General features: G+C 48.2%; 1 protein-coding gene across 9 annotated transcripts in view; it reads left to right on the forward strand.

The window, feature by feature from the left end:
- The window catches only part of GOLM1 (golgi membrane protein 1), a 101,330-nt gene that overhangs the window by 19,313 nt on the left and 60,916 nt on the right, over positions 1-21,101 (forward strand). For 7 of the 9 annotated variants that reach the window (XR_014817739.1, XM_084979786.1, XM_084979787.1 and 4 more), the window contains exons 2-3: positions 775-924; positions 3,582-3,761. Coding sequence is in view for 8 of the 9 variants with exons in the window: in XM_084979786.1 (XP_084835912.1) it covers positions 796-924; positions 3,582-3,761 (309 nt within the window). In the remaining variant the exon portion in view is untranslated. Of the gene's footprint in view, positions 1-444; positions 496-774; positions 925-3,581; positions 3,762-21,101 lie in introns of those variants that run through there. The other 2 variants (XM_084979783.1, XM_084979785.1) reach the window with 1 other exon arrangement.

A 21,101-nucleotide genomic window follows, 5' to 3' on the forward strand; every position in this document is an offset into this window, starting at 1 on the left:
CAGACCTAGGCTGGGGTTGAAGTCCATGAGCAAAACACAGCTCCTTTCTTGTCTTTGTGTTTCTTGTAAGGAGCTTGATGCTCTGGGCAGCCCTTGAAGCCCCTTCCTCAGTCTGCTGTGCTGCACAGAAGCTGGAGAGCAGTGTTCAGAGGACGCCAGGGCGTGTGGCTCGGCTCTGCCCCAGGGCCCCTTCCCAGCGCAGGGCCCCGCCCGTGCTGACCTCACCCCCCACAGGAGGCCTTCCTGCTTGGCTCCAGAAACACTGTACCAGGGTGTTGTTGATAATTCGGTCACCACGGTAAAAAACACCAAAGCCAAAAAAACCCCCAAACCTTACTTTCTTAGGAATCGATCAGAAAGGCTTCTTTGGGGGATAATGAGAACTGGTGTCTGTCTTGTGTGATGCAGCGGCCCTAACGTTTGCTTTTGCTTCTACAGGGGTGATTTCTCAGCCTGTGCTGGGAGATAGAAACTGCCGTCATCCCCATTTTACAGGCGAGAAAGCTGCAGTGTGAGAAGTTCTTACCTGCCCAGGTCTCGGCTGCTGGGTGATGGGTTCCTGGCATGGGACTCACTCCCACAAGCCTGTCCCCGGGGATCTGGCCACCCTGCCCAGGGCCCAGGCCCCTGGCTCTGGGTGTGCTGCTTGCGCGTTCTTCACTCACAGCTTTGCAGGACGCCTTCCTGTTGTGATGGGGGGGAGGGGGTTGACGGCATGCTTGGGGCATGGTTACTCCTGGTCCTGAGGCCTGTGTGTTTGTTTTGATTTGGCAGAGTCCTCAGCCGGCCTTTGAGATGATGGGATTGGGCAACGGGCGTCGGAGCATGAAGTCGCCGCCCCTCGTGCTGGCCGCCCTGGTGGCCTGTATCATCGTCCTGGGCTTCAACTACTGGATTGCGAGCTCCCGGAGCGTGGACCTCCAGGTGTCCTATTTGTCCTGTCTGTGTGGATGTCATGGAGCATTTGAAGCTGCTGGGTGGTGGGGCCCCAGGGGTTTTCTGTTATTGCCACCCGAGGTGTGTGCTCAGTGGCTGGTGTGGGCAGAGTCATGTGTGTTGGAGGCTCTATATGGCCCCACACCCAGCCCCGGGGCTGACCTCACACCAGCCGTGCTCTTGGGTGGGAGAAGACCCCCTTATGACTTAGGATTGCTGCCAGGAAGTCCCTCGATGCTCTTCATGTGGGCTAATGATTTTTTTAGTCAAGCCTTTCGGGCCTATTCTGGAAAGACAGTTTATACCACCCGCGATGCACCGTCTCCAACCCGTTGTGCTCCTCTGGGCCACACTCGATATTAAAGAGTGGCTTTGGCACTGCACTTGGGTAACAGGTGTGAGAAGTGTGTTTTTAGAGGTACCTGTCTGCATCACCAGCATTTACTGATGATAGCAGGTTTAGCTTTCCCATTTTTGCTGACCAGGGTGGGTCGGGCAGTGCCAAGCAGTGACAGGGGCTCTTCCTGGCTACAGTTCAGTCAGGCTCCATGGAGCCCACCACATAACTAGGACTCTGTCCCTTGCCACCCTCGCCCCCGCCTCCATCCATCCTGATTTTGGCCTGCCCGGCCCAGGCTCAGCAAGGAATGCCACTAAACTCATCCTTCCCCCTCTGATCAAGCTACTCATCCTTTATCTTTGATGTCTCACCCTGGGCCCACCTGCCTGTAGCAAGAGTCCTGTTAGGCCAGCTTAGCAGGAATCCCCCTACTCTTAGTACTGTTCCACCCACTGACCCCACCCCCTGCTTGTTGACTCTACACCCTCAGCAGGCTTTGCTGTACTCAGAGTTGAGCAGAGTGTCTCCCTGTGATGGCAGTAGTCATGCTGCATTTGCAGTAGAGTCTTGAATAAAAATTTCCTTACCATTTTATCAAGGATCAGAATAATTTTTCTTTACCAGTACATGGCAGTCATTGTCTTTTTTTTTTTTTTTTTTTTTTTCCTTTTTGGACTGCAGGTGCGGCATATGGAAGTTCCCAGGCTAGGGGTCAAATTGGAGCCACAGCCACACCAGATCTGAGCTGTGTCTGTAACCTACACCACAGCTCTCAGATCCTTAACCCACTGAGCGAGGCCAGGGCTTGAACCTGCATCTTCATGGATACTAGTTGGGTTCATAACCCACTGAGCGACAAGGGGGGAACTCCCATTCATTATCTTCTTTTGTACACAGCCTCTTAACCGGTTGGGACCTTATGGTCCCTGTTTCAGAGGTGAGCAGACTAAGACTTGGAGAGATTAGTGCAAGGAGAGGAGAGGTGGAATTGCCACCAAGTCTTCCTGATGGGTGGGTGTGCGCTCTTAGCCATGGAAGCCCAACCCATAGAAGTGTGTTGTCCTCCTCTCAGGCTTAGCTCCGTGCAGGTGTGGTGCTCTTGTCTGAGCTTCCACTGGACCCCTGTTCTCTGGGCAGATGGGGTCTTAGTGTTGGAGAACCGAATCTCTTTTTAGGAATTGTGTCATAAGGAGTGTTTAAGCACTCTGTTAATGGGGAAAAGGAAACTAAATATTTGAACACCCGCTCACTTCAGATAAAGTGTTTTATGTATAGGTAGACCTTGGCGATATCACAAATTCAGTTCCAGACTGCTGCAATAAAGCACGTAATGCAATAGCAGGTCATGTGAGCTTTTTGTTTTCCCAGCATATGAAAAGTTACATTTGCACTGTAAAGTTGCATTTACACTGTACTGTAGTCTGTTAAGTGTTCCATACTGTCATGTCTGAAAAAACATACCTTAATTTAAAAATATTTTACTGCTAAAAGATCCCTTCACTGAGTCACAGTAGTAACCTCAAAGCTCATGACTGCAGATCATCATGACAAATATAATAATAGTGAAAAAGTGTGAAATGTTGTGAGGACTACCAAAATGTGACACAGAGACACAAAATGAGCAAATGCCTTTGGAAAAACAGTTCTGGCTGGAAGTTCCCATTGTGGTGCAGCAGACCTGAATCCGACTAGGAACCATGAAGTTATGGGTTTGATCCCTGGCCTCGCTCGGTGAATTAAGGATCTGGCATTGCTGTGAGCTGTGGTGTAGGTTGCAGACGCGGCTTGGATCTGGTGTGGCTGTGGCTGTGGCCAGCAGCTGTAGCTCCGATTAGACCCCTAGCCTGGGAACTTTCATATGCTGCGAGTTTGGCCCTAAAAAGCAAAAGCCAAAAAAAAAAAACAGGGAAAAATAGTGCTGGCAGACTTGCTCCCTGCAGAGTTGCCACAGACCTTCAATTCATAAAAAAATGCATTGCTCAATAAAATGAGGTATGCCTGTATCTGCCTCATTCAAGCCTCCCTAAATCCCTGTGAGGGGTGTGGTGGTGTTTCCATGGAGTCATGCAGTGAAGACATAGATGCTCAAAGATGTGAATTCCACCATTTTTCTAGAATCACCTTTTGGGGGCTTTTACACAACTATCCTGAAAGACTGAGCCCCGGAGACACAGTGTGTGTGAGTGGACACTGTGGCTACACTCAGTGCTGACTCTGGGCCCAGGTGTGGTCCTTGCCGAGGGGGCCAGGGCGGTCTGGTCTGGGGATGCCTTGACATGGTCCTTACGCCATGGTGTCCTTGCAGACGCGGATCGTGGAGCTGGAAGGCAGGGTTCGCAGGGCAGCCGCAGAACGCGGGGCCGTGGAGATGAAAAAGAACGAGTTCCAAGGGGAGCTGGAAAAGCAGCGGGAGCAGCTGGACAAAATCCAGTCCAGCCACAACTTTCAGATGGAGAGCGTCAACAAGCTATACCAGGATGAAAAGGCAAGACCTGCTTGGCTTTCCTCTTAATGCTGTTCTCAGTACCGTTTACACCCTGTCGATTTCTTCTCAGTAGGAGGATAAGCAGCTGGGCGGGATTTATGTAATTATGTGGCGCAAACCACTTGATCAAGCTTTGGGCGTCTCTGCCATCTCACCATTAGTCCCTGGGAGGGCTTGTTGGAAAACCTGCAGCGTGATAAACAGGAGATTCAAAAAACCTGCCTTCACAGCAGCTTCGTCCTCCTGTTACCTTTTTTTTCTTCCTTTTCTACAAACATGCATTAAGTACCTACTCTGTGCCAGATGCTTGTGTCTCACAGAGGAAGAGCATCTGTGCCCTTGAGTATCCTGGTGAGAAGCTCTGGAGACCTCCTATAAATGCTGACAGAGAAGCGGAGGACCCAAGAGTGCTGCTTTTTAAGTTTAAAAAAATTCAACATCTTGCACAGATTAAGAAATGGGCTTCTGGGAGTTCCCATTGTGGCTTAGCAGGTTAAGAACCCGACTAAGATCCATGAGGATTAAGGTTCCATCCCTGGCCTTGCTCAGGGGGTTAAGGATCTGGTATTGACAGGTGCAGTGTAGGTCACAGACGTGGCTCGGATCTGGCATTACTGTGGCTGTGGTGTAGGCCGGCAGCTGCAGCTCCAATTGGACTCCCAGCCTGGGAACCTCCATATGCCACAGGTATAGCCCTAAAAAGACCAAAAAGAAAAAGAAAGAAAAAGAGAAGGAAATGGGCTTTCCACTAATAAGCGTATTTAAGCCTTATGTGTCTTGTTTTTTCTGATTTTCTTGGGACTGCCTGACTCCACTTACCTGTTCATTAAATTGTGTAACAGTGCAAATTACCACTATCTTCTTTTTTAAGCACATCAGATGCATGACCGTTTATTTCCTAGAAGGATCTGGCTCTTACTAATCCATGTGCCTCTATGAGATGTGTGATTTTTTGGGAGGAGGTTGAATCCTGAGAGCCATCATCTTGAAGGTGGGCTTGGTTTTCGTAGGAGCTAGTGGCTAGCACTTCACCAGGTGGGCGAATCGTTTGTAGGTAGGGGCTCAAACTTTTCCTCTGTAACTGGTTTAAAGGGCGGGGAATATTTTTCTTTTTCATTTGCAGAGTACTGTCTTATAGTCACAAATGTGTGTTTCTTCTCTGGGAATCGTTCCAGTTTTAATGCTGTTATAGGAATAGTGCTTTCTCACGGGTCCTCACTTTCTTGTACGTGGGTGATGTGCTCCTGAACCCCGCCTCACTGAGTAGAATAGAACCTGGCCATTTCTCACAGCGTGTGCACAGGCTTAGCCCCTTGAAGCACATTTCAGGTGGAAGTTGAGTTTATTCTTGAGGGACGGAGTTGGCAAAAATGCCATCTGGGATTTGCAGGGCGTGCAGAGAAGATCTCTGGCACCCAGGGCTCTTCTGCCCAGTTAGGAAGGAGAATGTGATAGGGACTGGGGAGTGATGGTCTGGGGAGGGGGGGGCCCAGCAGAGACCAGTAGGCTGGCCCCAGTAGGCCTGCACTGAGATGGGCTCCCAGGCTGAGACGGGCCAAGGTAGGAGGTTTAATGCTGCTTCCGTGCCCAGGGGTGGTCTTGGAGCAGCCAGAGTAAGGTTTTCCTCTTTGGAGGGAGGGAGGAAGAATGAGGATATTTGTGTATCTGCCTGTTTCTCCAGCCCTGTGTGTATATGTGTCATTAACTGAAAATTTAACTCTCTTTTTTCTTTAGGAAGGAATTGTCTTTTACTCTGAGCCTCTGGCTGGCTGGCCGGCCTTCCTTCCTCCCTTGCTTTTTGCTTTTTAGGGCCTCGTCTGTGACATATGGAGGTTCCCAGGCTAGGGATTGAATTGGAGCTGCAGCTGCCCACCTACACCACAGCAATGCAGGATCTGAGCCGAGTCTGCAAGCTACAGCACAGCTCATGGCAACACCAGAAATGCAAGGGAAGCACCGAATTTTTTTTCTCTTTTTGAAATGATAGTGATAGAAGATAGAGGGGCTGTGCATGTCTGTGTGTGTGTGGTGTTTGGTTGTTGCTTTTATTTTTTAAATTTTTTTATATTAACAAATGAATTTGTTACATTTATAGTTGTATAGTGATCATCACAACCCAATTTTATAGCATTTCCATCCCAAATACCCAGCACATCCCCCCACCCCCCAGCCTGTCTCCTTTGGAAACCATAAGTTTTTCAAAGTCTGTGAATCAGTATATGTTATGCAAAGAAGTTCATTCTGTCCTTTTTTCAGATTCCACATGTCAGTGAAAGCATTTGATGTTGGTGTCTCATTGTCTGACTGACTTCACTTAGCATGATAATTTCTAGGTCCATCCATGTTGCTAAAAATGCCGGTATTTCATTCCTTTTAATGGCTGAGTAATATTCCATTGTGTATATGTACCACATCTTCTTGATCCACTCTTCTGTTGATGGACATTTAGGTTGTTTCCATGTCTTGGCTATTGTAAATAGTGCTGCAATGAACATCTGAGTACATGTGTCTTTTCCAGTCATGGTTTTCTCTGGATAGATGCCCAGGAGTGGGATTGCTGGATCAAATGGTAGTTCTGTTTTTAGTGTTCTGAGGAATCTCCAGACTGTTTTCCACAGTGGTTGCACCAATTTACATTCCCATCAACAGTGTAATAGGGTTCCTTTTTCTCCACAGCCTCTCCAGGTTGTTGCTTTTAAATGTCCTTGTTTTCTTAGCTCTCTCAGTTTCCTGAATGCCTCTGAAATTTGAATGGCTCATGAAGTCCAAAATTCTGGGAATGACTAATCTCCCTTTTCATACTCCTGCGACTTCTGGATATTTTTGTGCATTGCACAAAGTGTGGGTGCCTGTTTTGATAGGGAGAAGGAAGGCAGGTTGCAGGGTCATTTCTGCTGATGGGGCTCTGTGCCTCGGGTACACTGAGGGGCTCCAGACTCCTGTAAGACAAGCTGTAGACAACTGGGCTTCCCATGTCATGTGGGCAGAATGCTCAGAGAATGTGCTGCACATAACCATTTGTGCTAGAGAATTCGTGGTGACACAGTCCGTGAAGCTCCATCACCACAGGCAAGCCCTGGATTTGGAAGTGCTATGTCACTGTGTGTCAGCTGTTGTGGAGATATGGCTGCAAACTTAGAATTCTTTGAAATGGGGTTGACCGACCGTTTCCTAACAACATCTGCCTCTGCAGGAGGAAATGAGAGGGAACCTCTTCCAGTCAGAAACAAGGTGACTATTAGCACCTCTCTTCTTAATGCTTCATTTTTATGGCTTCTTTTTTAAAAATTACTTTTTATTTTTTTATTTTAAGGACCTCACTCTCGGCATATGGAGGTTCCCAGGCTAGGCGTTGAACTGGAGCTACAGCCGCCAGCCTGTGCCACAGCCACAGCAAGACAGGACCTGAGCCATGTCTGCGACCTACACCACAGCTCACAGCAGCAGTGCATCCTAACCCACTGAGCAAGGCTGGGGATCAAACCTAAATTCTCCTGGATATTAGTTGGGTTTGATACTGTTGAGCCACAGTAGGAACTCCACTTATGGCTTCTTTTTAAAAAGCAGGACAGGAGTTCCCATCACAGCTCAGCGGAAACAGATCTGACTAGCATCCATGAGGATCAGGTTCGATCCCTGGCCTCATTCAGTGGGTTAAGGATCTGGTGTTGCCATGAGCTGTGGTGTAGGTCACAGATGTGGCTCGGATCTGATGTTTCTGTGGCTGTGGTGTAGGCTGGTGGCTATAGCTCCAATTTGACCCCTAGCCTGGAAATTTCCATATGCTGTGGGTGCAGCCCTAACAAACGGCGGGGGGGGGGAGGAGGAGAAGAAGAGCAGGACATAATGCAGGATCTTAGCACTCCCACCCTGCCTCCAAGTTCAGGAGCTGTTTGAGCATCAACGGGGATGGGGGCTCTTGTAGTCATAGTAAACACGGTGAATATTGAAAGGGGTCCCCGTAAAGACGGTAAAGTTGACATTTGAGGGAGGGTCAGACAGCCACTGGGACAGGACGTGAGTCCCTCTTCATTTGGAGTTTTTAACTTTCAGTATGTGAGCTGGAAAGTTCTTTCTATTTTGGGAGTGGGGGCTCATTTCTGAGCTCCTGGAAGATTTTTCGCTCTCGCTTAGGGTGGCTGCGAATGGCATGGAGTGTCCAGTCCAGCAGCCCTGGGTTCGAATCCTTGTTTTCCTTAACTGCATGATTTCAGGCAAGTCCGTTACATTCTCTGGGCCTGTATTCCCAGCCGTCAAGTGGAAATAACAGCAGAATCCCCCTTACAGGGTGACTGTGAGGGTTCACGGAGATAATATTTATCAAGGGTTTAGCATGGTGCTTGACACGGAGCAGAAGCTTGGAACGTGGTAGGTAGCTCATATTGTAACTAGTTGTCGTCGTCATCGTTGCATAGAAGTAGAGGTAGCAGTAAGCCACGGCAGCAGCAGCGATAATGGTGTTATTAGTTTGGTATGGACTCATGCTTTTCTAATAAATTAAAACGATGAAACTAGGGAGTTCCCCTCGTGGCCCAGCGGTTAATGCACCCAACTAGCATCCATGAGGATGCTGGTTCGGTCCCCGGCCTTGCCCTGTGGGTTAAGGATCCGGTATTGCTGTGAGCTGTGGTGTAGGTCGCAGGTCTGCCTCAGATCTCCCATGGCTGTGGTTGTGGCTGTGGTGTAGGCTGGCAGCTACAGCTCCGATTCGACCCCTAGCCTGGGACCCTCCATATGCCACAGGCATGGCCCTAAAAAGACAAAAAATAAATAAATAAAAAAACAACAAAACACCAAACAAACCATGAAACAAACCAGATGACCCAAACCTTAAGAGGAGATAAAGGAGGTGCTGTTAGAACCAGTGCAGCTGAGCCGAGGAGAGAGCACCAGTGATAGCCACCCCACCAGCAATGAGAGCTCACGTTTTTCCAGCCTCTGCCCAGCCAGGCGCTAAGCTCAGCATTTCACAGGGATTGTTTCCTGTCTTCCTCTCAGTAGCCTCAAGAGGTCGGCGCTCACTGCACAGAGAGGGACCTGAGGTCCAGGTGGAGTTAGGTACTGTCACCCAGGATGTGACCTCAATGCTGGACAGCTGCCAGTAGGGCCTCCCTCTCTGCCCCTGGGCCCCCTCTGCTCTGTGCAGAGGTGGCTTCTCTGGGCTGCAGGGACCTCTCTGGAGCTTTCTGTCACCTATGTTGTGCAGGGCCCCGGGCGGCGGCGGCTGCAGAGGAAACCAGGCTGGCCTGAGCCGATGGATGGGTGTTGAAGCTGGGCGGCGGGATCCCGTTTGTGTCTCCTTGCTTCAAAAGACTATAATCTTCCAGCTGGCTCTCCTTTGTCCCCAGTTCTGAATTCTGAGGCCAAAGGTACCCGATTGTTTTAATCTGGCCAGGAAGTCCCCAGAGAAGTCGGGCTGTTTCGTCGCCCCAGTACTTGACCGAGTGGCATCTGTTTTTTGAATCATAGGAAGTTAGGACTCATGCTTTGAATTGGAATGAGGCTTTTTGGGGGGATGTTGAAGACTCATCTGGTGGATTAAGAGAGATTCTCAGTTGTGGGAAGGCGCTGGGTATGCTGGCACCTGTGGGTGGGGACGGGCTGCAAATATCACGTGACCAGGGGAGTTCCCATCTCAGGCTGGCACTGTGCCTCTGCGTGGGCATCGCAGCCCCGGGTGAGGGCCTGGCTGGAAGCTCGAAAGTCACATCTCTCGGGGACAGTGTGGTTCTGAAATTCATCCTCCCTTTGGGTCAGCACTGTCTAACAGGATTCCCTGTTACAGTGGAAGTGTGCCCCGTTTGTGCTCTGTGGTATAGTAGCTGCCGGCCACATGTGGCTCTCGAACACCTGAAATGTGGTTAGTGGGACTAAGAAACTGAATTTTGAATTTTATTTAGTTTTATTTTTTAAATTTATTTTAGTTTTTTTTGCCTTTTTTTTTTTTTTCTTGGTCTTTTAGAGCGGCACCCTCGACATGCAGAGGTTCCCAGGCTAGGGGTCAAATCGAAGCTACAGCTGCCAGCCTACACCACAGCAACATAGGATCCAAGCCATATCTGTGACCCACACCACAGCTCATGGCAACGCCAGATCCTTAACCCACTAAGCGAGGCCAGGGATTGAACCCACAACCTCATGGTTACTAGTCAGATTTGTTTCTGCTGTGCCATGATGGGAACTCTTTTTTCTCTTTTTATGGCTGCACCTGCAGCATATGGAAGTTCCCAGGCTAGGAGTCTAATCAGGGCTGCAGCTGCTGGCCTACACCACAGCCACAGCAACGTGAGATCCACAGCTCATAGCACTGCTGGATCCTTAACTTCACTGAGCAAGACCAGGGGTCAAACCCTCATCCCTGGATACTAGTCAGGTTCTAACCCACTGAGCCACAATGGGAACTCAGAATTTAATTTTAACTAATTTAAAATTAAGGAGTTCCTTTCGTGGTGCAGTGGTTAACGAATCTGACTAGGAACCGTGAGGTTGTGGGTTTGATCCATGGCCTTGCTCAGTGGGTTAAGGATCCAGCATTGCCTTGAGCTGTGTTGTAGGTCTCAGATGCGGCTCGGATCTGGCGTTGCTGTGGCTCTGGTGTAGGCCAGCAGTTTCACTACAGGAAGTGGCCCTAGAAAAAGACAAAAATAAAATAAAATAAAATAAAATTAAGTAGCCAAGTATTGGACAGCACAGGTTTGGATGACAGAAACAGAACAAAAGCACAAATAAACAAATGGGAAGTTCCCTGGTGTCTCCGCAGGTTAAGGATCCAGGGTTATAACTGTTATGGCTTGGGTCGCTGCTGTGGCGTGGGTTAAATCCCTGGCCTGTGACCTTCCTCCTGCCCTGGGTGTGGCCAAGAAAACCCGCATACAAATGGACTGTCTCAAACGAAGAAACTTTTGCATAGTAAAGGAAGCTATCAAAAAAACAACAGGCTGCCAGCTGAATAGGAAAAGATACTTGCACACTATATATCCAATAAAGGGTTAATATCTAAACCATACAGAGAACTCATACAAATCAACATCAGTAAAAACAAACAACTGTGGGTGCGTACTGTTATTTATAGAAGGTATAAACAGCAATGTCCCACTTGATAGCGTAGGGAACTGTATTCAGTACCCTGTGATAGACCATAATGGAAAAGACTATGAAAAAGAATGTATATATATATGTATAACTGAATCACTTTGCACCAGAAACTAACACAGCATTGTAAAACAGCTATATTTCCATAAAATTAAAAACCCAGTTGAAAAAATGGGCAGAGGATCTGCATAGACATTTTGCCAAGGAAGACTACACAGATTAGGCTAACAGGCACATAAGAAGAGGCTCAATATCACTAATTACAAGGCAGTGCGAATCCAAACCACAGTTAAATATCACCTCACACCTCTCAGACTGGCTGTTTTCAGCAAGGCAACCAATGACACGTGTTGGGAAGGATGTGGAGAAAAGGGACCCTCCTTCACTGTAGATGAGAATATACGTTGGTGCAGCCACTGTGGAAAACAGTGTAGTGGTTCCTCAAAAAACGAAAATTAGGAGTTCCCTGGTGACACAGCAGGTTAAGGATCTGACGTTGTCACTGCTGTGGCGTGGGTTCCATCTCTGGCCTGGGAACTTATATATGCCATGGGTGTGGCCAAAAAGAAAACACAGCAACAAAAGAAATTAAACGTAGGACTCAGCAGTTCCATGCCAGGTATTTATCTAAAGAAAAGCACTAATTTGAAAAGATATATACACACTTGTGTTCATTGCAGTGTTATTCACAATAGCCAAGATATGGAAGCAACATAAGGGCCCATCAGTAGATGAATGGAGAGGTTCCTGTTGTGGCGAAGTGGATGTAAATCCGACTAGTATCCATGAGGATGCAGGTTTGATCCCTGACCTCACTCAGTGGATTGGGGATCCATTGTTGCTGTGAGCTGTGGCATAGGTTGCAGATGAGGCTTGGATCCTACGTGGCTGTGATTGTGATGTAGGCCAGCAGCTAGAGCTTTCATTTGACCCCTAACCTGGGAACTTCTTCATGCTGTGGACGTGCCCCTAAAAAGTAAAAAAAAAAAAAAAGGGTTAATCGACAGTGAAGATGTGGTGTATACATACAGCAGAACACTATTCAATCATAAAAAAGAGTGAGGGAGTTCCCATTGTGGCTCAGTGGCTAATGAACCCAACTAGTATCCACGAGGATTCAGATTTGATGCCTGGCTGTGCTCAGTGGGTAAAAGATCTGGCATTGCCATGAGCTGTGATGTAGGTTGCATCTGAGGCTCAGATCCTGAGTTGCTGTGGCTGTGGTGTAAGCCTGCAGCTGCTGCTTCAATGTGAGCCCTGGCCTGGGAATTTTCGTATACTGGGGCTGTGGCCCTCAAAAGCAACAAAAGAGTGAAATTGGGAGTTCCCTTTGTGGCTCAGCAGTTAATGATCTCGACTAGGATCCATGAGGATGCGGGTTTGATCCTTGATCCCTAGCCTCTCTCAGTGGGTTAAGAATTCAGCATTGCTGTGAGCTGTGGTGTAGGTCACAGATATGGCTCAGATCTGACATGGCTGTGACTGTGGCTGTGGCCGGCAGCTGTGGCTTCTATTTGACCCCTAGCCTAGGAACTTCCATATGCCATAGGTGTGGCCCTAAAAACCAAAACCAAAACAAACAAACAAAAAAGTGAAATCTTGCTCTTTGCAAAAACGTGGATGGACTTAGAGTTATGCTAAATGAAATAAGTCAGAGAAAGACACATACTGTGTAAAGTACAGCATGATAACTATAACTAACACTGCCATGTGCTGTCTGTGAACGTTAAGAGAGTAAATCCTATGGTTTCTCATCATAAGGAAGAGACTTTTTTTTCGGTGTCTTTAATTTTGTATCTTTAAGAGGTGATAGTCACTAAACTTACGACGATCCTCATTTCATGATATATAGACGTCAAATTATTATGCCATACAGCGTAAACATATACAGGGCTGTATGTCAATTACATGTCAATAAACCTGGAAGAAAAAAAATTAAATAGCCAAATATGGGACAGCACTGGTTTAGAGGATAGAGACAAAACTCGTTTAAAACCCCTGATGTTTTTTTTGGCCTCTGAGTGAACAGTCACGTTCTGTGGGGCAGCAGAGGGCCACGGCTGGGTCTCTTTGGCTTCTTGGGTGCCTCTTCCCTTCCTCTGTCGGGTTCAGAAGTGGGCAGTGGGAGGTGAGGTCAGCTAATGGGATGGCTGTGCTCCCCGTGGAAAGCCTCTGTTCGCCCAAGTTCAGTGATGCAGAATCCTCAGTTCAGCTTGTCAGGTTGGCTAGTGTGTGTGCCTCATTTGGGGGTTTGAACTCATTAGTCAGGGAAGCTGTTACAAGGCAATCACTCTTCACCCCGCTGCTCATCACAGTCACCCCCAGAATACAGATTTGTAAAACACACTAGGTCGGAGTCTCCGCATGCTGGGCCTCAGATGTACGGGATCTTTTTCAAAGAGTATTCACGCACCCGCACGTGCACACACATGTGCAAGATCATCCTGGTGCTTCTCACTAATCCAGGAACTGCTGATGGGCATGTTTTGCAGCATTATACTGTTGAAAATAAAATTGTGTTCTCAGGTTTCTGGTTTTTTGTTTTGTTTTGTTTTGTTTTTTTTGCTTTTGCTTTTTAGGGCCGCATCTGAGGCATATGGAAGTTCTCAGGCTAGGGGTGGAATTGGAGCTGCCGCTGCTGGCCTATACCACAGCCACAGCAACGCAGGATCTGAGCCAGGTCTGCAGTCTACACCGAAGCTCATGGCAACGCCAGATCCTTAACCCACTGAGCGAGACCAGGGATCGAACCTGCGTCCCCATGGATACTAGTCAGATTTGTTACCGCTGAGCCACGATGGGAACTCCCTTTTTCATTTTTTTTTTTTTTTTTTTTTTGGCCCTTCCTCAATGAAATGATTTTAAAAGTAGAGGATGTTATAATTAAGAGATATTATCATTCTTTAAAAAACATTGACAGTGCTGTTACAAAGTAATTGATGTGAATATTGTTTTCCCCTAAGATAGATTTTTCATCTTTACCCATTTTTACGGGCATCTTTGAAGGTTTTTAGAAGATAGGCCAAGTGGGAACATGCGGCTTTGCCACCGTTTTCCTGACGTCGTCCCCTCACCCACATCTGAGATAAGGGTGTGTCTTGAGGTCGTCCGTGCTGAGACCGAATTGCTCAGCCCTTCAGATGGCACCGAGAGGGGGTTGCAAGTGGGAGACATCAGGTGAGCTGCTCAGCAGCCAGGCTACAGTGATGTCAGGAGACTAGAACAGTTTTATTATGAAGTAGCTGGAAAAGGTGCACAAAGATCAGAAGCGTAATAAGCCAGCACCTCTGTGCTGCTTCCTGAGGAATTGTTTACAACAAAAAGCATTCTAAATCAAGCTGTGGTTTGCTGTGTTCCTTCCTCTCTCGCTCCTGCTTGCAGATAGTCGCGGCTGTGAATATTAATGACTGTAGTTTAGGAACTTTTGCTGTGTGTGTCCAGAATAGTCCCTGGATTTTTTTATTTTGGGAGTTTTTTTTTTTTTTTTTTTTTTTTTTGTCCTTTTAGGGCTGCACCCACAGCATATGGAAGTACCCAGGCTAGGGGTCGAATTGGAGCTACAGCTGCCGCCCTACACCAAAGCCACAGCCACAGCCACACGGGATCCGAGCCACCTCTGCCACCTACACCACAGCTCCAGGCAATGGCAGATCCTTAACCCACTGAGTGAGCCCAGGGATCGAACCCGCGTCCTCATGGATACTAGTAGGGTCCGTTAACTGCTGAGCCATGACGGGAACTCCCTCTTTTGGGAGTCCTAAATGTGCAGTTTGGTTGCTCTGTCACTCCGTGACTTGCCCTTTCTAGTGAGAGTGGTTTTGGAGGTCTTTGTTGGTCTAGATTATTCATTCTCACGACCATGCCCTATTTCGTTGTACAAATACGCCACCTGCCATGGGCCTGTAAGTTGTTTCTAGTGCCTGACACTTCCAGATGATGAGCTGCTTCTCCAGGGTTCCCTTGCATGTGTGAGTTTCTCCAGGTTTGCAGTGCTTTTCTGATTACCTTTGGGGACCTATTCATGAGCCATGCATAATGATTTATTAGGCTGTGACCTACGGCAAAAAAAAGAAAACTATTAGGAGTTCCTGTTATGGCTCAGTGAATTAAGAACCCATTGTATGTGGGTTCCATCCCTGGTCTCGCTCGGTGGGTTAAGGATCTGGCGTGGCTGTGGCTGTGGTGTAGGTCCCAGCTGTAGCTCCGATTGAGCCCTAGCCTGAGAACTTCCAATTGCCATAGGTGTGACCCTAAAAAAGAAAAGAAAACAGAATTAGAGTATTATCGTTACCCATTCACAATGTTTGGTGAAACCATTGTGTCAGTTTATACATTAAAAATATGTGTGAAAATTTGCTTGAATGATAAGATAAACTTTTTGGATTTCCTGCTGTGGCACGACAGGATTGGCAGTGTCTTGGGAGCACTGGGACTCAGGTTTGATCCCCAGCCCAGCACAGTGGGTTTAGGATCCAGCATTGTCACAACTGCAGCTCAGATCTGATTCCTGGCCTGGGTACTCCATATACCTCAGGGCAGCCAAAAAAGAAAAAAGAAAAAAAAAGATGAAATTTGCCATTATGGGTCATGGTCAAAAGAGTCTTAGGGCTCAACCTAGAAGTTGAATTGCTGGACCATAGGTTGTAGATATCTGTTATTAAATTTTTATTAGCTGTGTCCACCTTGCTCACCACATGTCCTCTTCTTTTTTTTCTTCCTTTTTAGATGTTTGAACACATCTAGTTTTTTGCATATGATTTTATTTATATATTTATTTTTGCTTTTTAAGGTGGGACCTCTGGCATATGGAAGTTCCCAGGCTAGGGGTCGAATTGGAGCTACAGCTGCCAGCCTACACCACAGCCACAGCAATGCTGGATCTGAGCCTCTGAGCCATGTCTGCAGCATACACCACATGTCACGCAACACTGGATCCTTAACCCACTGATTGAGCCCAGGGATCGAACCTGCAACCTCATGGGTACTAGTTGGATTCGTTTACTCTGTGCCACAGTGAGAACTCCTACATATCCTACTCTTGTCCTTTTCTTTTTGTCCCTTTCTGGCCCATTCCATTTTTATGAGCCACAGCACTTTGGTTGTGGGGAGAAGCCTGGCAAAGTGGAGGGAGTGCACCCACTGCACTGGCCCATCCATCAGGAGCTCTGTCTTGATGATTTGAAACAAATCCCACAGACTGATTGCTTAATGGTAAATACTTCAGATGAGACTTGAGCTGATTTTTGGAGATTGAACTGTCATTTTCCTTTTCCTTTTCTGCATCCCTGTCTGTTGCATAAATAGGTGTGATTAAGATGGTTTGACTGTATAACTGCAACTCTGAAAATTCATGTATTTACATAACTGGGTGGAAACACTTAGATAGTCACTTCTTGAGCTGTATATAAGTAGGGATATTCAACTTTGTTTTTAAAGAAAAAATGATTGTGTATAAGTCAGCCTAAAATCACGTTCAAGAAAGTTTCCTTTCTCTTTATTATGGAAATGTTATTGAAGACAATTTTGAAAATATAAAAAGAAAATCAAAATCACCTGTAATTCCATTACTCAGCGATTAAGTGAGTCTTAATCTCTCTTAAAAAAAATACGCGGAGTTCCCATCATGGCTCAGTGGTAAACGAATCTGACTAGGAACCATGAGATTGCGGGTTCGATCCCTGGCCTTGCTCCGTGGGTTAAGAATCTGGCGTTGCCGTGAGCTGTGGTGTAGATTGCAGATGCGGCTCGGATCCCGCTTTGGCTCTGGCGTAGACCGGCAGCTACAGCTCCAATTCGACCCCTAGCATGGGAACCTCCATGTGCCGTGGGAGCGGCCCAAGAAATGGCAAAAAAGACAAAAAAAAAAAAGACAAAAAAAAAAAATACGTGTTACAATAAAAAAAAATTGTTACATTCAGGCTTATATAAATGGAGTCTGCCATGAAAATTTGTTAAGGTGCGTTCTTCAAATGATGAACATGTTTGAACACACCTAGTTTTTGGACATCATTTTATTTGTTTGTTTGTTTATTTTTGCTTTTTAGGGACGCACCTGTGGCATATGGAAGTTCCCAGTTAGCTTGACCTGCTAGAGGTCGAATTGGAGTGGCAGCTGCCGGCCTACACCACAGCTCCCAGCATGGCTGGATCCTTTAACCCACTGAGTGAGGCCAGGGATTGTACCTGCATCCTCATGGATACTGGTTGGGCTCCCAGCCTGCTGAGCCACAACGGGAACTCCTTGCCCATCATTTTAAAAGACCCAGTTATTCTGCATTGTTCTCTTAGGAGTGTTGAGGTGGCCTCCTTCCTAGCCAGATCCAGACAAGAGGATTCTTCCTGAAAGTTGGCTGAAGGGAACTTTCATAGACTGCCTTGACCTCCGACTGGCATAGGGGACCATCTTTTCAATGTGAAGATCTGTGTCGAGTCAGGCGAACAGGATTATCCTACCTACACGTGTTGTCCTCTTATCTATTACTGCATAACAAGCTCCCCCAAGCACAGTGGTTTAAAACCGTGACAAACAGCATTTATTTTGCTCACAGCCTGCCCTTTGAGAAGGCTCGGAGGGAATAACTTATCTCTCCTCCACACTCCACTGTCTGGGGTGCTTTGAAGGCTCAGGATAGAATTTCCTGAAGGTTCCCCTCACTCGTGTGTCTGGCAGTCAGTGACCTCGGAGAGGCTGAGGCCACCAGCACTTGCCACATGTTTTTTTTTCATGTGGCTGGTAGCTTAAACAGAAGTTAATTTTTCCATGGTTCTGGAAACTGCAAGTTCAAAATCAAGGTGTCCGCAGGGCCCTGCTCCCTCGAAGCCTCTAGGGGAGGCCCCTTCCTCGGCTGCTGGTTGCTGGTGGTCTTGACATTGCTTGGCTTATAGTCGCATCACTTGGGTCTCTGCCTTCTGTGTCTCTGGGCCTTTTCTTCTCTTGAGTCCTGCTGATTTGGGGCCACTCCCCTGACTTTATGGCTGACATCTGCACAGACCCTGTTTCTAAATGAGGTTATTCACAGGTTGACTCACAGGCTCTGGGTCAGCATGAATTGGGGGATTGGGGGGGTACACTATTCAGCCCACTAGACCTTGCACGGACTGGGCCGCGGAAGTCAGTAAGGTCCCTTTTGTGTGTTCATCAGAAGCAGGTCACTAAGGCCAGATGGAGTGGGAGGGGCAGGAATTAGACTGCATTCTGGGGAGCAGTATCCGGAACTTGAAGGGATATTTTCATTTTTTAAAAAAATTTTATTTGTTATTTTTTGCTTTTTTAGGGCTGCAACTGTGGCATCTGGAAGTTGCCAGGCTAGGGGTTGAATTGGAGCTGCAGGTGCTGGCCTACGCCACAGCCACAGCCACAGCAATGCATGGTCCTAGCTGCATCTGCAACCTTTGTCCCAGTTTGAGGCAATGCTGGATCCTCAACCCACTGAGTGAGGCCAGGGATCAAACCCACATCCTCGTGGATACCAGTCAGGTTGATACCACTGAGCTGTGACAGGAACTCCCTTAAGGGATATTTTTAAACCACCACATTAACTTCTTTTTTCTTTTTCTTTTCATTTTCCTTTTTAGGGCTGCACCTGCAGCATATGCAAGTTCCCAGGCTAAATTGGAGCTGCAGCTGCCGACCTGCACCACAGCCACAGCAACGACAGATCTGAGCCACGGTGGGAACTCTGGTTTCTCCTCTCTTGCAAGTCACGAGGGGCCCAAGGAGGCTCTGGAGAGCATCATTTGAGTGTGGGGCGAGGGCCCTCCTGTTGTGATGGGCAGTGGGGGTTTCTTTCTGTGACTCTGGGCGGTGAGAGCGAGGTGGGGCCACTCCTCTCCATCACAGCAGCCCAGTGGGGCAGGGGCGAGGGCAGAGCCTGGTCTGAACTGTTAGCTCTTTCCACTCCTCTGGCCCCACTAGACTGAGTACCCAAACAGCAAGACATGGTTCTGAGTGTTCCACTCCCTTGCCTCTGGGCCAGCCTTTCTTCCACACCTGACAACAGTGATGGAGGGTGGGTTTTCTTGGGGAACTAGAGTTGCATTTGTGCAGATAAAAATCGTTTCCTGGAGTTCCCATTGTGGTGCAGCAGAAACGAATCCGACTAGGAACCATGAGGTTGCGGGTTCAATCCTGGCTTTGCTCAGTGGGTTAAGGATCTGGTGTTGTCATGAGTTGTGGTGTAGGTCACAGACATGGCTCGGATCTGCCTTGGCTGTGGCTGTAGTGTAGGCTGGCAGCTATAGCTCCAATTAGATCCCAAGCCTGGGAACCTCCATGTGCCACGGGTACGGCCCTAGAAAGATCAAAGACAAAAAAAAAAAAAAAAAGTTTCTTTTTATCGCCTTTTGTCCCTGTGGTTGACGGAAGAATCAAGGGTTTCTAAATTAGCTTTTTCCTGTTTTTAGTCACATTAATTTTCCGTGTCCAGGTCTGTCAATCTCTTCTGTATTTATTCCGCACCAAGCTGTGGACTTGAACCTGGTGGTGGACCAGGCTGAGCCCGTTGTCTGTGCATTTCCCCTTGAGTGCTACAGAATGACAAGTTAATAGGTCTATCAGAATCACTTTTTAAGCAGAAAGGATTTAAATCAGAGAGGCAGGTGCCTAGGAGAAGGTGAGGAGGGTTTGGAGGAGCGGTCCCCGCCAGGGTGGCTCTGGGGGCATCAGGTAGGACAGGCTTCGAGGGCAGTCCCGACCTAGAGACTGGCCAGGTGGCTGGTGCATCTTTAGCTCAGAGCCAGGGACGCCACGGCTTGGTCCATTCCGCACCTCCAGCCCCCTCACCCTGTTCAGCATTCCAGTTGTAAGTGGATGCCTTTGATCGGAATCTAAATCCTGCTGGGAATGAATCTGAAAAATGGGCTTTAGCCTGAGAGCCTTTGCCGTTTGGGAAGAGTTGCGTGCCTCCGACACCTAACGTGTCCTCCACTGGGCAGGCGGGTGGGCGGGAGGTGTCTGTGTGTGGATGTGGGTTACTCTGGGGAAGGGAGCTGTGCTCACCACTGTACCACCAATGCTGCCCGGTGTGCATCACACTCTGAGGAGAGTCCCGAAGTGCCAGGCAAACGTGTCCCTCCCAGGGTTCGGGAACAGCACATGGTGGCTGGCCTAGCCTGAGTGGGGTGGGGCGAGCAGAGTAGAGGGGGGTGCAGGGCTCCTTCTGAGAAGACAGGGGAATCAGTCAGGGTTCAAGCTGTCGGTCAAGGCCCTCCGCTCAGGTCCAGGGAGTGAGGGATTAAAAGGCAGACCATGGCCCCTGGGCAGCATGCTTGGGGGGTCACTAACAAGGCAGAGAGAGGAGGCAGACCCCTCAGGCGGCTCTCTAAATATTTGAGGCAAAAATGGTGTGCTGAGTGGAGGTGGGAGTGGCATGAGTCCCGTGAAGTGAGCGTATTCAGGAGACAGAGGAGGGGTGACGGGTCTGGGTGGCAGCTGGCATGTGGGGAGGTGACAGACAGGTCTGCATAGAGGTGGAAGGTGAAAGCAGGAGAAACAAACCCACCCAAAGTCTGTTTTTCAGTGGGGGTGGGGGAAGTGTGTTTTGGAAGCGTCTCAATCTTTTCGGGTTGTAAATTCTCTAGTTTGCTGCTTGGATGTACCTTCAAAGACAGCTTTGTAATTAAAACTCCAGTGATTTACCTCCTACATGAAAAGAATATATAGTGTTTGTTAGGAGAAATAGCAAAGTACTTTTTCTGCGCAGGCCTGGGCTCTGCTGTGGTTGGTGCTGGACTTCAGGAGAAAGTCAGGGGAAGCTTGCCTGAGTCTAGAGCTAATTAGCTGTCACACCATGCCCAGCAGCGAGTCCATGGGGAAGGTGGCATCTTGTCCCTGTGGATCTCCGTGGAGCAGATGGATGCGTGTTTGCTGTGCTCTGCTCTCCTGGGTCTGTGGGAAGGAAGCAAACCAGAGCCTTCCCGCCTGTCCATCATCTCCTTGCTCTGCGAGGGGCGCTCCCAGATAGCTCTCTTGTCTGGAGTACACGCAGATTCTGTTACACCCCAAGGAGCTCCTGCCAGAGGTCTCCATGCCCAGCTGGCTGGAAGGGTACTGCCCACAACCAGCTGGGAGGACGGATTGAGCATAGGATTACCTGGACAGGTCATCAGAGCCCACAGTGCTGCAGACAAGGTCCACGGGGAGGTGGTCTCCTTTGTGGGGACAAGCGGGAGGCTGATGGCCTACAGAGAGGGAGCCCTGGACCCAAGACTGGTTCACACCCATACCCAGTAACTCCTGGAAGGGCCACC

Source organism: Sus scrofa, chromosome 10, assembly GCF_054392235.1.
Source record: "Sus scrofa isolate SSC_HxYL_T2T_F1_AM1 chromosome 10, Sscrofa_HxYL_maternal_Yorkshire_Landrace_v2.0, whole genome shotgun sequence".
Classification (NCBI taxonomy): Eukaryota; Metazoa; Chordata; class Mammalia; order Artiodactyla; family Suidae; genus Sus; species Sus scrofa.